General features: G+C 42.6%; 1 protein-coding gene across 2 annotated transcripts in view; it reads left to right on the top strand.

Annotated features, from left to right (window-relative positions):
- Nucleotides 1–12874, top strand: part of PUM3 (pumilio RNA binding family member 3) — a 43499-nt gene that overhangs the window by 19928 nt on the left and 10697 nt on the right. For both annotated transcript variants that reach the window (XM_075931657.2, XM_006129899.5), the window contains exons 12-15: nucleotides 2088–2141; nucleotides 5747–5827; nucleotides 10667–10809; nucleotides 11804–12026. In XM_075931657.2, the coding sequence (XP_075787772.2) occupies nucleotides 2088–2141; nucleotides 5747–5827; nucleotides 10667–10809; nucleotides 11804–12026 (501 nt within the window). The remainder of the gene's footprint in view (nucleotides 1–2087; nucleotides 2142–5746; nucleotides 5828–10666; nucleotides 10810–11803; nucleotides 12027–12874) is intronic.

Genomic DNA, 12874 nt, shown 5'->3' on the forward strand with positions numbered 1-12874 from the left:
GGCTCTGTTCCATAGGTTGTAAGTTGGCTCTGCTGTCACAGGCACAAAGAAAATCAAAGTTTCCGAAGATTGTTGTGTGGTGTTTTTTCAGTGATCTTTGCAATAATGTAATTACTCCATAGATTACTTTGTCAGAGTATGGGTGAAAATGGGATAAACATGTCCCAAATTAGCAAATTTAGTCTCATTTTGAGAGTGGGGATCACAGGGCTTCACAGGTGATTAATCAGCCCTGCCCAGTCATAGGCTCCTGACTCTGTGCGTGGACATGACTGACCAAGTGGCATTGACTAATCACCTGTGAAGCTGTGCTGCCTCTCAGCTTAGAGAGAACACTGGTAGAGTTGGTCACAGTTTTTTTTACAATAGAAAAATACGAGGGGGCAGGCGGGAGGGAGTCTGTACTGAGGCTGCTCTGCTTTAGGTGTTGGGAGTGTCAGGAGCACTTGCAGAAATAACATACAGCCTTCAATGTAAGGGTATGTCTACGCAGCTGGAAGTGTGCTTTCCAGCACTAGTAACTGAGCATACACTAGCTCTGCCTGAGTTAGTACACTGAAATAGAAGTGCAGCTGCAGCGGCTAAAACTAACCTTCCAAGTATACAAGTCCAGTTCACCACCCAGGTCCATATTTGGATGGTTAGCCTGAGATATTGCTATGGCTACATTGGTCTTTTTAGTGTGCTATCTGCCAGAAAGCATGCTCCCAGCTGCTATGCACACATACCTTAAGTGGGGAATCAAAATAAGTGAAATATATTTTTAAGTAGGCTTGAAGTGGAATGATGAAGGGGCAGGGCAGTGGCTAAAGGGGCCAAAAATGAAGGCCAGTGAGGAAGCCTTTTAATGGAGATGCTCCTAGCGAAGCTCCTTCAGAACAGAGCCTTTTTTGATGTATAGTTTAGGAACCTTGCTGAGCAGGTGTCTGTCCTAGACGAGAAGTCGAAGTACAGGTTAGACCTCCCTGGCCCAGCACCCTCAGAACCTGAGTCGTCCTGGTCCAGAGAATTTGCTGGACCAGGGAAGGTCAATGCTTCCCTGCTGGCTGCCTCTCCCCTGGGGGCTCACATGGCTGTGGCTCCCTGCGCTGCCACTGCCCTGCTAAAGCTGCCCAGGGCCAACGCTCCCTGCCTTGCTACCCGTTGGGGTTCCCCAGTCAGGGCAACCTGGGTGTTGCCAGCCTTGCAATTGCTGCTGTGGCCCAACCCCACGGCTGCTGAAGGTTTCCTGGGGTTCCCCGGCCACTGCTAGCCCCGCTACCAGGGGCTCTCCAGCTGCCTGACCTCACTAACACTGGGGTTCCCTGGCAGGGGGGAGGATCCCCGATGTTGCCTGTCCCCACTGATGGTAGGGTTCCCCCGCTGGGGCTGGGACTCCCTGGCTGCCACTTGGCCCTGCTGCCGGGATTCCCTAGCTCCTGAGCCGCTGCATGGCCCTTTTGCCACCAGGGGTTTCCTGGTCAGGGCTGCCTGACCACTGACACTAGAGTTCTCTGGCTGGGGGGAGGCTCCCCAATGTTGCTTGGCCCCGCTGATGCCAGGGTTCCCCTTTCTAGCTGCTGCTGGCCCAGCCGGAACGCCGTAAACCCCACGTTCTCTCAGCTGGCTCCTGCTCCTGAGGCTCTTTGGTCCAGCAACATCTGTGCTGGATCAGAGAGTCCCGGATTTGGGAGGCTCAACCTATACTTGAGGTAAGAGTTTCCTCTTGTGTACTGTAGCAGCTATGCCACAATAAGGGATTGGCAGACTTTCTCCTGTACACAGCAGGAAATCGGAAGCTAGAGAGTGTCCATTAGACATGCAATCCTTACCTTTACAACATGTGTAATGTGATAACAGCTGTTATTTCTCAGTTCTCCTCCAGCCATCCCAATCTTGCAGAAAACCCTAGGGGTTTCTCTTTTGTGCTGAGTCTTGTCATAGAATCTGTGTCTAACATTTCAGTCTATTACAAAAGTAATGCTTATTATAATATTTTCTGCTTTTTAAGAAATGAGCTGAAATTAAACTCAAAGGTATAAATAGCAATTTAGTTATTAAATCGTTGACAAAGGCTTACTAATGTTTCTCCCCCTTTTTTTGGATAGGACAGAAAAGTAATTGTGAAAACCATGAAGACCTATATTGAAAAAATAGCTACTGTGAGTATTTATAAATCTTGTATTAAAGTAATCACTGAAGCATTTTCATAACTGTCAAATCATTCCCTATTTACAAAATATGAATTTGACTTTACTCTGAAGTTAGAACAATCTGTGAAACTGCCATTTTGATAGAAAACTTAGACATAAAATACTGATATTTAACTGTAGAAAATGTTAATATACATTTTTGTGGAAAGAGCCTTGTGAGAATGAAAAGCCCACTAGCTGGGGTTGCACTAGTAAAACATCTTACAAATACTCAGTATGTTCTGTTTCCTGCTTCAAGGCCAGTTGCTGAACGTATATTATATTTCTAAATACTCAGAGAAACAAGATGGGAAACTAACATTGATACTGACTATCCATATCATAATGTCAAAAAATAAATAAATGTGGAAATTATAATTGTCCCACTCTCTTTCAGTTATAATATTTGTAGGTATAACTCACAAAAATAAGTTGTTGTTTTTTTAACGTCAAATAGAAGTGTCTGTTTGACAAATGGGGCACATTGATGGAATTGGACTGTAATCTTTGAGGAATCAGACATAGGTATCGTGGGTAAATCATTGATACCTGCTTGCACAGTGCGCATTGGCATTCTAAATGGTAAATAATATTATGAACTGTATTAAGAAGGAAGCAGAGAATACCAAAGCTACAGTGGTACCTCATATTGCAGGGAGTCTTGGTTGCCGCCTCTTTAAGTAATAGAATAATTATAAATCTAGCACAGTACCCTGTCTTCCAACAGTGGCCACTGCTGGATGCTTCAGAGGGAACAAGCAAAACAGAGTAATTATCACATGATTTGTCCCGTGTCATCCAGTTACAACATTTGGCAATCAGAGGCATAGAGACACCCAGAGTTGAGGCAGTTCCATCCATGGCTGCTAATAAAGATGCTCAGGGATTCTATCGCCCATGAATGAACTAATATAATTCTTTATTGAACTCAGTTATAGTTTGGTCTTTACAGCATCCCTGGCAACAAGTTCCACACATCTGAATTGTGTGAAGTTCTTCCTTTTGTTTCTTCTAAACCAGCTGCCTCTTAATTCCATTGGTTGACCCCAGGTTCGCTTTTTTCATTTTTTACATCCCTATTCCCAATTAGGCATCTCATTTCCAAGATGACCAGTTCCAATGTTTATAATCTTTCCTCATATGAAAGTTGTTCCATATCCTTAATAATTTTTTTTGCCCTTTTGTACTTTTTCCATTTCTAATGCATCTATTTTGAGATGGGGTGACCCAAACAACACACAGTACTCAAGGTGTGGCTGTTAAATTGCTATTAATCAACTAGTCAATGGAATTTCCATCAATTACTCAATTAGATGGGGGGAGGTATGCGTGATAGCTACCCCTTCTGCGGCTCTGCCTTTTAATGACAGGCTCTTACTGCATTTAAAAGGCAGAGCCACAGTATTCCAGAGCTGGCATGAATCAGGACTGCTTATTCCTGGCTCACCTTGGGAGCTAACCTCACTGCACCTCTGCCTTTTTAAATGGTAGTAAGAGCTGCCTGGCTCTTGCTACATTTTAAAAGGCAGCACTGCAGTAGTTGGGGATCCGGCGTGATCAGGGACTTCTTCAGTCCCCTTTTGCGCCAGGTCCCGCGCTTTGCCTCTGCCTTTTAAATGTAGTGAGACTTGGGTAACTTATTACATTTAAAAGGCAGAGCTGCAGCACCACTGCGACTCTGCCTCCTCTGTCCCCCCCCCTTGCACCGTGGAGACGGGGGTAATGCGAGTAGTCAACTTGACTACCTGATTAGCCTAGGCCCTAGGCTTATCGGGTAGTCAACTATTCAACTACTCTTTTACATCCTTAGGATGTACCATGGATTTATATAGGGGTAGGCAGTAGCCTCCTGTGGGCCATATGCTGTTCACAAAGGTTAGCCCCTAGTGGACCACTACTGCTTTATTTACTTGCACCTCCACAGGTGCAGGCACTTGCAGCCAGCAAGTGCTGCGGATCGCCGTTCCTGGCCAATGGGAGCTGTGGGAAGCTGAAGTACCATAATGTTTAATGTCATCTTATCCTCCTTTCCTAATGGTTGCTAACACTTTTGGCTTTTTAAAAAATATTTATTTATTTTCACTGCTGTTGCACATTCAGCAGATGTTTTCAGAGTATTATCTGCAATTACTCCAAGTTGCTTCTTGAGTGGCAATTGCTGATTTAGACCCCATCATTTTGTATGTATAGTTTGGATTATGTTTTCTAATGGGCATTACTTTGCATTTATCACTGCAAGCTTCCTCTACATTTTGTTGCCAAGTCAGCCAGTTTTGTGAGATCCCTTTGTTACTTACTGTTTACGATTTGCTTTGAACTTAACTATTTTGAGTAATTTAGTTTCATCTGCAAATGTTACCACCCAGCTTTTTACCCTTTCTCCAGATCATTTATGAATATTTTAAACAGCACTGGGTCCCAGTATACAGGGCCATCCCTAGAAGGGAACAGGGCCCAGAGCAACCCCTGCCTCCTGCAGACATGGCCCTGCTGCTTCCCCCAAACCCTGGCCCTGCTCCAACCCTTTTCTCCCCCTGCATGATGTAAACTGGGGGATTACCAGGCAGGGAACCCCTCCCACATTCACCGCTCTGCTGGGAACTGGAGTGGTCCAACAGCCTGCCCTACCCCACTCTGCTGCCCTCTCCTGGCCCACTGCACCTTGCTTCTTCACAGTGGCAGAGGAAGGTGGAGCTCCTTGGGGTGGGGTGCTCTACTTCCTGCTGCTGACAGGCATAAAGAAAATTAATAGCATGGAATAACTGCCAGAGCCTGCAGGTCCCACCAACAGCCAGGACACTGAGCAAACCAGGAGGCTACAGCTGACTGACAACAGAAATCCTACAGGGGGCTGGGATGCTACAGGTGAACAAGCGGGGACTGACCCACCATCTTTGCTTACCCGCTTCCCTATGGCAATGGGGGAAGAGGGAGTTATGAGAGGACTGGGTACTAGGGACTGATCCAGCATTTTGGCACACCGGCTTCCCTGTCCTTTATTATGCAGAGTGGCAGGAGTGGGAGGATGCAACTAGTCGATAGTGCTAATTGCTAAGTTCCTGTTTATCGGTTAGTCAACTAGACGCTTACATCCCTATCATTGGCATCCGTCAGAGTTGGATCTTGCCTTTATCCTTTAGGTTTGGATTTAACTAAGACTTGCCCTCCAAAAATCTGGTGAAAGATGTTGACTCTAAGGTAAATCTGCTGAAGAAAGAAGATTTTACCTTTTATTCTACAAAGCAAATCTTTGGCCTCAAATTGATGAGTATTCATGGAATCCAGTTGGCAATTATTGACAGTGCAGCATGTTGCACAGCTGTCTACCCAGGGAAATTCAGCAGTTTAGAGACAGCTCCACTCTTTATCACTTTTGTTTTAAACAAATGTTTTTATTAAACATTGCCTCCAGAAAATAATTACATGTTATAGGACCACTTCAGCCAGGCATTGGAGGAAATCATTCATCAGATCTTGGTGCAGTTTTTCACAATTTGGGCAAGTATTCATCACAGGAAATGTGTATGTAGGGCAGCATCATCTCTCTAAACCTTGTTGATCCTTTGCCTTTACAGGGTGAATTCTCTTACTTGGTCTTGCTGGCAGCATTTGATTGCATTGATGATACCAAACTTATGAAACAATTAATCATATCTGTAAGTAGTTGAATTTTCCTAAAATATTATATTAAATGTCACCAGTGCAACTAATAAGAGCTCATTCAGACTTAGGAATCTAGTATATAACTTCTAGCCAGGTTTTGAAGCTATTGTTTGTCCAGAGTTCTCTCTATCTTTTATTTCAATGTATACAGTAACTATTATGAATGTTTATGTAATTTATATTGCCATTGCTATAGTCTTCAAACTAGGTCTAAAATCTGCTGAAAACCCTAGCCTAATTTTCAGTGGTTATACATTTACAAAAATAAATGTCTTTTTTAACATCCCTAGTGCATATTGAAAGATAACATTAAGTCCTGGGAGTTTCTCATAGTGACTGAGATTTATATTAAACTGCCAAAAGATGTTAAAGAAACCTGGCCCAAACACATGGTGGTGTTTATTTTGAGCAAAGAAAATTCAACTACTATGTGCAGGTGATCAAAACATTAATTTAAGATAATTAAAGCTCATGAGCATTACCAATTTAGAAAGTCAAACTAGCTGTACAGAGGGTAAGGAAAGAAGGAAATAGAAACATAAGATTATCAATTAGAACTAAAAATCCTTGACATGTAAAAGTCAAACTTAAAATTGGCTAAAAATATTAGTTTCAGGGCAAATGCACCTATATTCCTGTTCTGCAGCCCACTAAGAGCAACCAACTTTATGCTTTCACCTCCCAGTTACCACCTCTTTTAGGTGGCAGTGTGTATTGCACTGTTTCTGACATGAGACTGCACAGTTCCCTGCCTTACAATATAATGTCCTCAGCCATTCAGAGCAGCCCCTGTCTGCGATGGACCTGAGCACATCACAGGCAAGGGCTATTCCAACCAAGATGAAGCAGCCTCTGCCTGCAGCCCTTCCTTTTAATTGGCTATTGATTTAAATGTGACATTTAACCAATTAAACAGGCTTTTATAACCCTATTCTATTCCTAAGGAAGAGAAATGTCAGGGAAAACATTAAAACAATAAACACACCTCCAAATGTGGAAAAGCTTACCAGATATCATTCCAGACTCCAGTCTTGGACTCTGGTAGGTTTCAGTCCTTCAGAACCTACAATTGGCTTTTCCTTTGGTTACAAGTTCATCTCTCTCAGGCTATGTTTACACTGGGAAAGTTTGGCAACAAGTCCTGTTGACATGCAAAAGTCGCCAAAAGTGAAAACCGGTCAAACCAATTTTTCTGCCTCCCATTGTCAACATTTCATGCCTATATTGCCAGCACCCTGTCAACAGAGCAAAGCAATGTGGGTAACCAACCCACACAAGGGTGGAGTTTCAGGAGAGAAGAGGGGGACAGCAGCTGTGCGTACCAGGACATGGCTTGCTTTTCTTCTCCTTTCCCAGACTATCAGGGAGCAAGGGGAAAATACTTGCATTCCATGCATGCCTCTCTCTCCTGGTTGATGAAGGGAGAGGGCAAAGAAGTAAATCATGGTAAACTTGCTCCCTGATAGTCTGGGGAGCGGGAAGTAAAGCTAGCCACATCCCAGTGCACATGGCTGCTGCCTCTACTCCCTGCCTTCCCTAGACTCTGCTCTTGATCCCACACTGCAGTGTTGTGGGAAGGCAGAGCTAAACCCTGCACTTCTTGGGATTCCCTCATGGTTCTGTGAGGTCTCCAAGCTGAGGAATGTTGAAGGAGCACAGCAGTCTCTGCTGCTGTGTGACTAGTGCAGGGCAGAACAGAAGTACTTCAAACAGCAGTTCACTCAGTTGTCAGATACTTCCTGGAGCTTTGAAAGAGGGATGGGCGCATGCCTGCAATGCAGCAGAGATCACAAAACGCTGAGCAAAGCCATTAGGACAGACATTGTGGGATAGTGGCAGAAGCCAGTTCTCTTGACAAAACAAACAGCAGAGTTCTCACTGGCTCTTTGTTGGCAAAGGGAGGGGAAAACACAAAAATCTCTAGCAGAGTTGAAAGTGTTTTGTCGCCAAAATGGAGTGTTTTTCCCAACAAAAGTCGTATTGCAGTGTATATGCATTCACTTTTTGTTGCCAAAAGGCAGTTATTGGTGAAAAAACATGCCACTGTAGACAAACTTTTAGATCTAGAACTGAGACTGGGCAGATTTAGCTCTTTCTTTACATGGTTTGGACATTTGATCTTGGCTTTATGTAATAGGCAATCAGCTGAAAACTCTGTCCTCAGTACATAGCTTCAAAAGGCTAAAACCTAATGCTAAATCTGGATTGCAATTGTTAATTGGTTTGTTGTTCTCACTGTTCCTTATTTAGTTGAAATATTTATGTATAATTGTTTCTACAGGGCTAGACATAAGTCTGGACTTAAGAAGATTTGACTAAAAAAGCTACAGCTGTTCACGGTGGTAGTAGACACAAAGTCTATATCTAGTCTCTTAAATACAGTAGAGTCCCTATCAGCTGACGTAAACGGGACCGACACATGGTCGGATTACTGAATATGTCGGATGATAGGGACTGCTGCTGGGGAAGAACGGTCCCTGCAGGAGCCCCATCAGCTGCTCCTAGAGAGCACGGGACTGCTGCTGCTGCTGCTGCTGCTGCTGCTGCTGTCAGGGAAGAAGCAACCCCGGCAGGAGACGCATCAGCGACTCCAGGGCACAGGACGGGAGAATGGCCCCACTCGCTGCCCTGTTGTCCTGGGCAGAAGCAGCAGCAGCTGCTCCAAGAGAACGATGGGGCAGCAAGCGGGGCCATTATCCCCGCCTGCGCTTTATCCGACCCTGCAGCTCCCGGAGCTGCAGGATTGGATAAAGCGGAGTGTCGGATTACCAGGAGTCGGATAATCCGGACTCCACCGTACTGAAATATGCAAAATGTTGGCAATGAGAAATTACACTATTGTATGAATGTCACATGCACAGCACATCAGAATTACTGCCAATTAAGGCAAACCAAATACTTAAAAACTCACTGTAGCTGTCATTTGAAACCGTTGATTTAGTAATAAGGTATCTTGATGGTCATATTGACTTAACATAATAAAGACATTGTATTTATCTTGAGTCTGAATTCGACATGCATTACTTAAGTGTTCAAGTTTTGTTCAATGAAACAAAAGCAAAACCCTAGTTTTTTTTTTTAAATAGTTTCTTCATTTGAGAATTTTGTGGCAAAATGATTTGATCGTATTATGAATATCACATACAAACAATAGTGTTTGAGTCTCATCCCTAACCCCAGTGAGAAGAAAATACAGCCGCTCCCCGAGTTGCAAACGGTCGAGTTACGACTGTTCCCACTTATGACCAAAGCTCCCATGGAGCGGTCGTAAAGGCTGTCCCCGAGTTACGAACACGACCCGTGCTTATGAACAGCGCGGTCGCGTGTAACTCAGTGGGGTCCTAGTTACGAACAGCTCGAGTTACGGCCAAGTGTTTGGTCCGTAACTCGTTCGTAACTCGGAGAGAGGCTGTACACATTTTATTGCATAGAGAATAATTAAGAATAAGGCCTGAAGTGAGAAGACTACAGAAATGAAAAGCACTAATCCAGAAGCCAGTGCAAGATAAATACTTAGGATATCCTAAAGCAGTGTGTGTAAAATGTACACATTTTTCCACTCTGCAACATTTTACCTGGTTTTGTGCATTTTTTTCATTTTATGTAATAACAAGAGCTTTGCTGTTTTCTGCCCAGCCTACCATCTACAAAGCATAATCTTTATTAGCATGTTTTTTGTAGACAAAGGGTGAAGAGATACTGGTTCATTTGTTCATTTCATCTTTTACCAGCTGTTAGAAGGATTTCTTTGCTGGAAACAAGGGATTTTAAGGGATTTTAAAAAGCAGAAGGTTTACTTTAAAATATGCTGAAATTGCCCAGAGCTTCATAATACCATCTCTTGTTTCAGAAAATATAATTGAAATGTGCATTAATATTGACCAAAATTTTTCTGCAATAGTTCTTGAAAATTCTTTGGCTAATGTACATCATATTGCCAGCTAAAACAAAATCTGTACACATAAAGCAGGAAGAACAGAACATGAGCACAAAGAAAATGTACTATTGATAATAGATACTGCTTTATGAATATATAGACACTCTTCAATAAGCAAAACAAAAAATCCTGGCATATTGATTAGTTTCTTCATCACTCTTCTAAGGACACAAGTGCATGGTGTACCAGAATTCTTGTTTACATAATGATTTTTCCTAGCCAGCCATTAATCCCTTGGAAATGCCTACTGTATTTGTTAATGTTCAAGTAAGCTACAAGTGACAATGGTTATCCTTTCAGCAGAAATGAGGCTTACTTTATTACTTAGAATTAATGGTTGCTGCTGGATCTTCTCTGCTTAACTGAATTCAGGATAACTTCTTTGTTGTCTTCCCCATCTTCAACTGTGCTCTGTGAGCTGATTTCTGCACATATGCACAATTGGTTAATAATCACATCTGATTGCTTTTGCAGTGTACTAGTGTGTTTCCTTCCATCTTTTGTCTGTTGGTATTGTAACTTCTTTGGCGTGCGGTCTGTTTCTTCTGGGTTTGTACAGCACCTCACCCACTGGGGCCTTGGTTTCAGGGCATCTCAGTACAATGGTAATACAAAGAATAATTTGTGCTTCTGTTGTATCTTCCGTCCAAGGATGTCAGAACATTTTACCATCATAGATTTAATATAAAAACTAAGCACTTGTTTAGCACTCAATATTGACAAACCCCACCTAAACATTATACACTGCTTAGGGGTTTGATTTGTGTTGCATAACTATGAAGTATGGTACCCATCTCCGCTTTTCTCAGATTTCAGTGTGAAAGTATTCAGTCCAGGCTTAATGTTGAAAAATATTTTTCATCATTGTGTTATTGATGTTTATGCATATTTACAGGAAATAAGTGGTTCTTTGCCCAATATTATAAACAACAAATATGGAAGGAAGGTTCTGTTGTACTTGCTAAGTCCAAGGGATCCTGCACACTTCCTACCAGAGATTGTCAAACTTCTGCAACAGGGAGATGGAAATGCATACAGGTAATTCAACTGACAGGCTGAAACAATCTCCACAGATTTTTCCTACTCCAGCTTTTTAAACAGGACAGCTCTGTAATATCAAATAAAAATCAAAACATCACAAACAATCCAAAATCAAAATAAATGTATGTACACTACCTGATGAAAATGGTAACAGTTGTGGTATAATTTTTGTGTAGATATATACTTAATATATGCACATAGTGATTGTATTTTGGTTGCAGTAGTATTACAACTGTACAGAGGAGGAAGACAGATTTTCTCCTGTTTAAGTTTGATCAGATTGAAGCCTTTTTTAATATCCATTATTGGTACAAAATTGTACAAGAGAAATCTTGAAATCAGTAAAATTGAATATTTTAGTTCTAATTCAACTTCTACAATGGTCTAATTTAGATAATTTTAAAGCAGCGGAACTTGATTTTTTTTTGGTTAATTAATGCATTACTTATCTATAGCTGTTTGTGCATAGGCTTCAGTTCTTTGTGATGCCTTATTGGAGACAGTAATAAACCAATGTAGCAGGCCCAAGATACACTGTGGGATTTAGAAGGGTATTTTGTAGTTCTCTTAATTCAACTGGTACTGATGTTTAAATACTGAAGAGATGGCAGTTTCACAAGGATCTGGAAACTGTTTGTTTACTTGGTCCCTGTCAGAGCTTTGAGGTGGTGATGATGGTAGGACAAAAAATTAAAATGGAAGGGTGGAATTGGCTTTGCAGCAAAAACTAACTTTTTTGGTGTGGTACAGGGCAGTCACCTTGAAGTTAAAGACTACAGTGACATGTGATTATGGTTATCAAAAGACCATATTAAACTAGATTCCCTGTAGAATACAGAACAGGGACTGGCTTTTTTAATTTGACCTTTTAATGAGGACAACATCTGTCTAAATAGCAAACATGGATTAAATTTGTTTGTACTTGATCTTTTATACAAAACAAGTTTTCTGCAATAATCAGACCATTGTATTGTTTATGCTATTTCACCAGTAAAAAAGATTCAGATGTTCGTCGCTGTGAACTTTTAGAAGCCATTTCCCCAGCCTTGTTAGGTTATCTGCAAGAACATGCCCAAGAAGTGGTGATGGACAAGGCAACGTGTGTGTTGGTGGCTGATATTTTAGGGTCTGCTCTTGGTGATGTCCAGCCTGCCATGAATGCTATTGCTAGTTTGGCAGCAGAGGAGCTGGTTCCAGGTGGCAAAGATGGGCAGGTAGGTACCGCATCTAACACAAGGCAAGCAGTACGGATATTGCAGTTAATTTGTTTCCATTGTATCATAAGATTTATTACTCTTACCTAACATATGTTTAACTGACTGTACTCTGAAATTTTCCCTGTTAATGGGAAACTGCATTTTATGTCCATGTCTTGTGTTACTGCATTTGAAATAATTAAACTTGACTAAGCATTTCATAGGTTTCTCAGACTTGGTTGCTTAGTTCTTTGTGGTCTTCAGTATGCCAGACTAGTGTGTAAAAAGTCTTTCTGTAAGAGTGGATTTACACTTTTTGTGGGTTACAGAGGACGATGGCAAATTTATATTATTTACAATCTCTGGAGTAGTTATAGTAGCAGTTAGATGAGACTATAGTAAAATTCCAATTGTCCGGCATCCAGTGGTCCGGCACTCCTGATAGTCCGGCACCAACTGGAACCTGGAAGTGCTCCGGCCAGCTGGACAAGTGGAGCTGCTCTGCCCCTGGCTTCCCCAGGTCCGCTGCTGGTCAGTTTCAGCAGCGGTGGAGTAGGGGAAGCCCTAGGGCAGAGCACCCCAGCTGCTCTGCCCCTGGCTTCCCCAAGTCCAGTGCTGTTGAAACTGACCAGTGGCTGACTTAGGGAAGCTGGGGTGCTGCCAGGTTGGTCCCGCAGCGCCGCCCTCTCCCACGCTGCGCAGTTCCCCGCTGAGCCCGCCCCCCTCCCCTTGACCCCTCATAGCCTCCCTTCTGGTACTCGGTACTGTATAAGGAATTGCTGCTCACAGTGAAGATATTATCTTTGTGAGGGAGCTAAGTGGGTGTGAGCTAGTAAATAAGCATACACGTGCACACAGGAAAATCC

Source organism: Pelodiscus sinensis, chromosome 6 (genome assembly GCF_052426305.1).
Source record: "Pelodiscus sinensis isolate ZL-2025 chromosome 6, ASM5242630v1, whole genome shotgun sequence".
Classification (NCBI taxonomy): Eukaryota; Metazoa; Chordata; order Testudines; family Trionychidae; genus Pelodiscus; species Pelodiscus sinensis.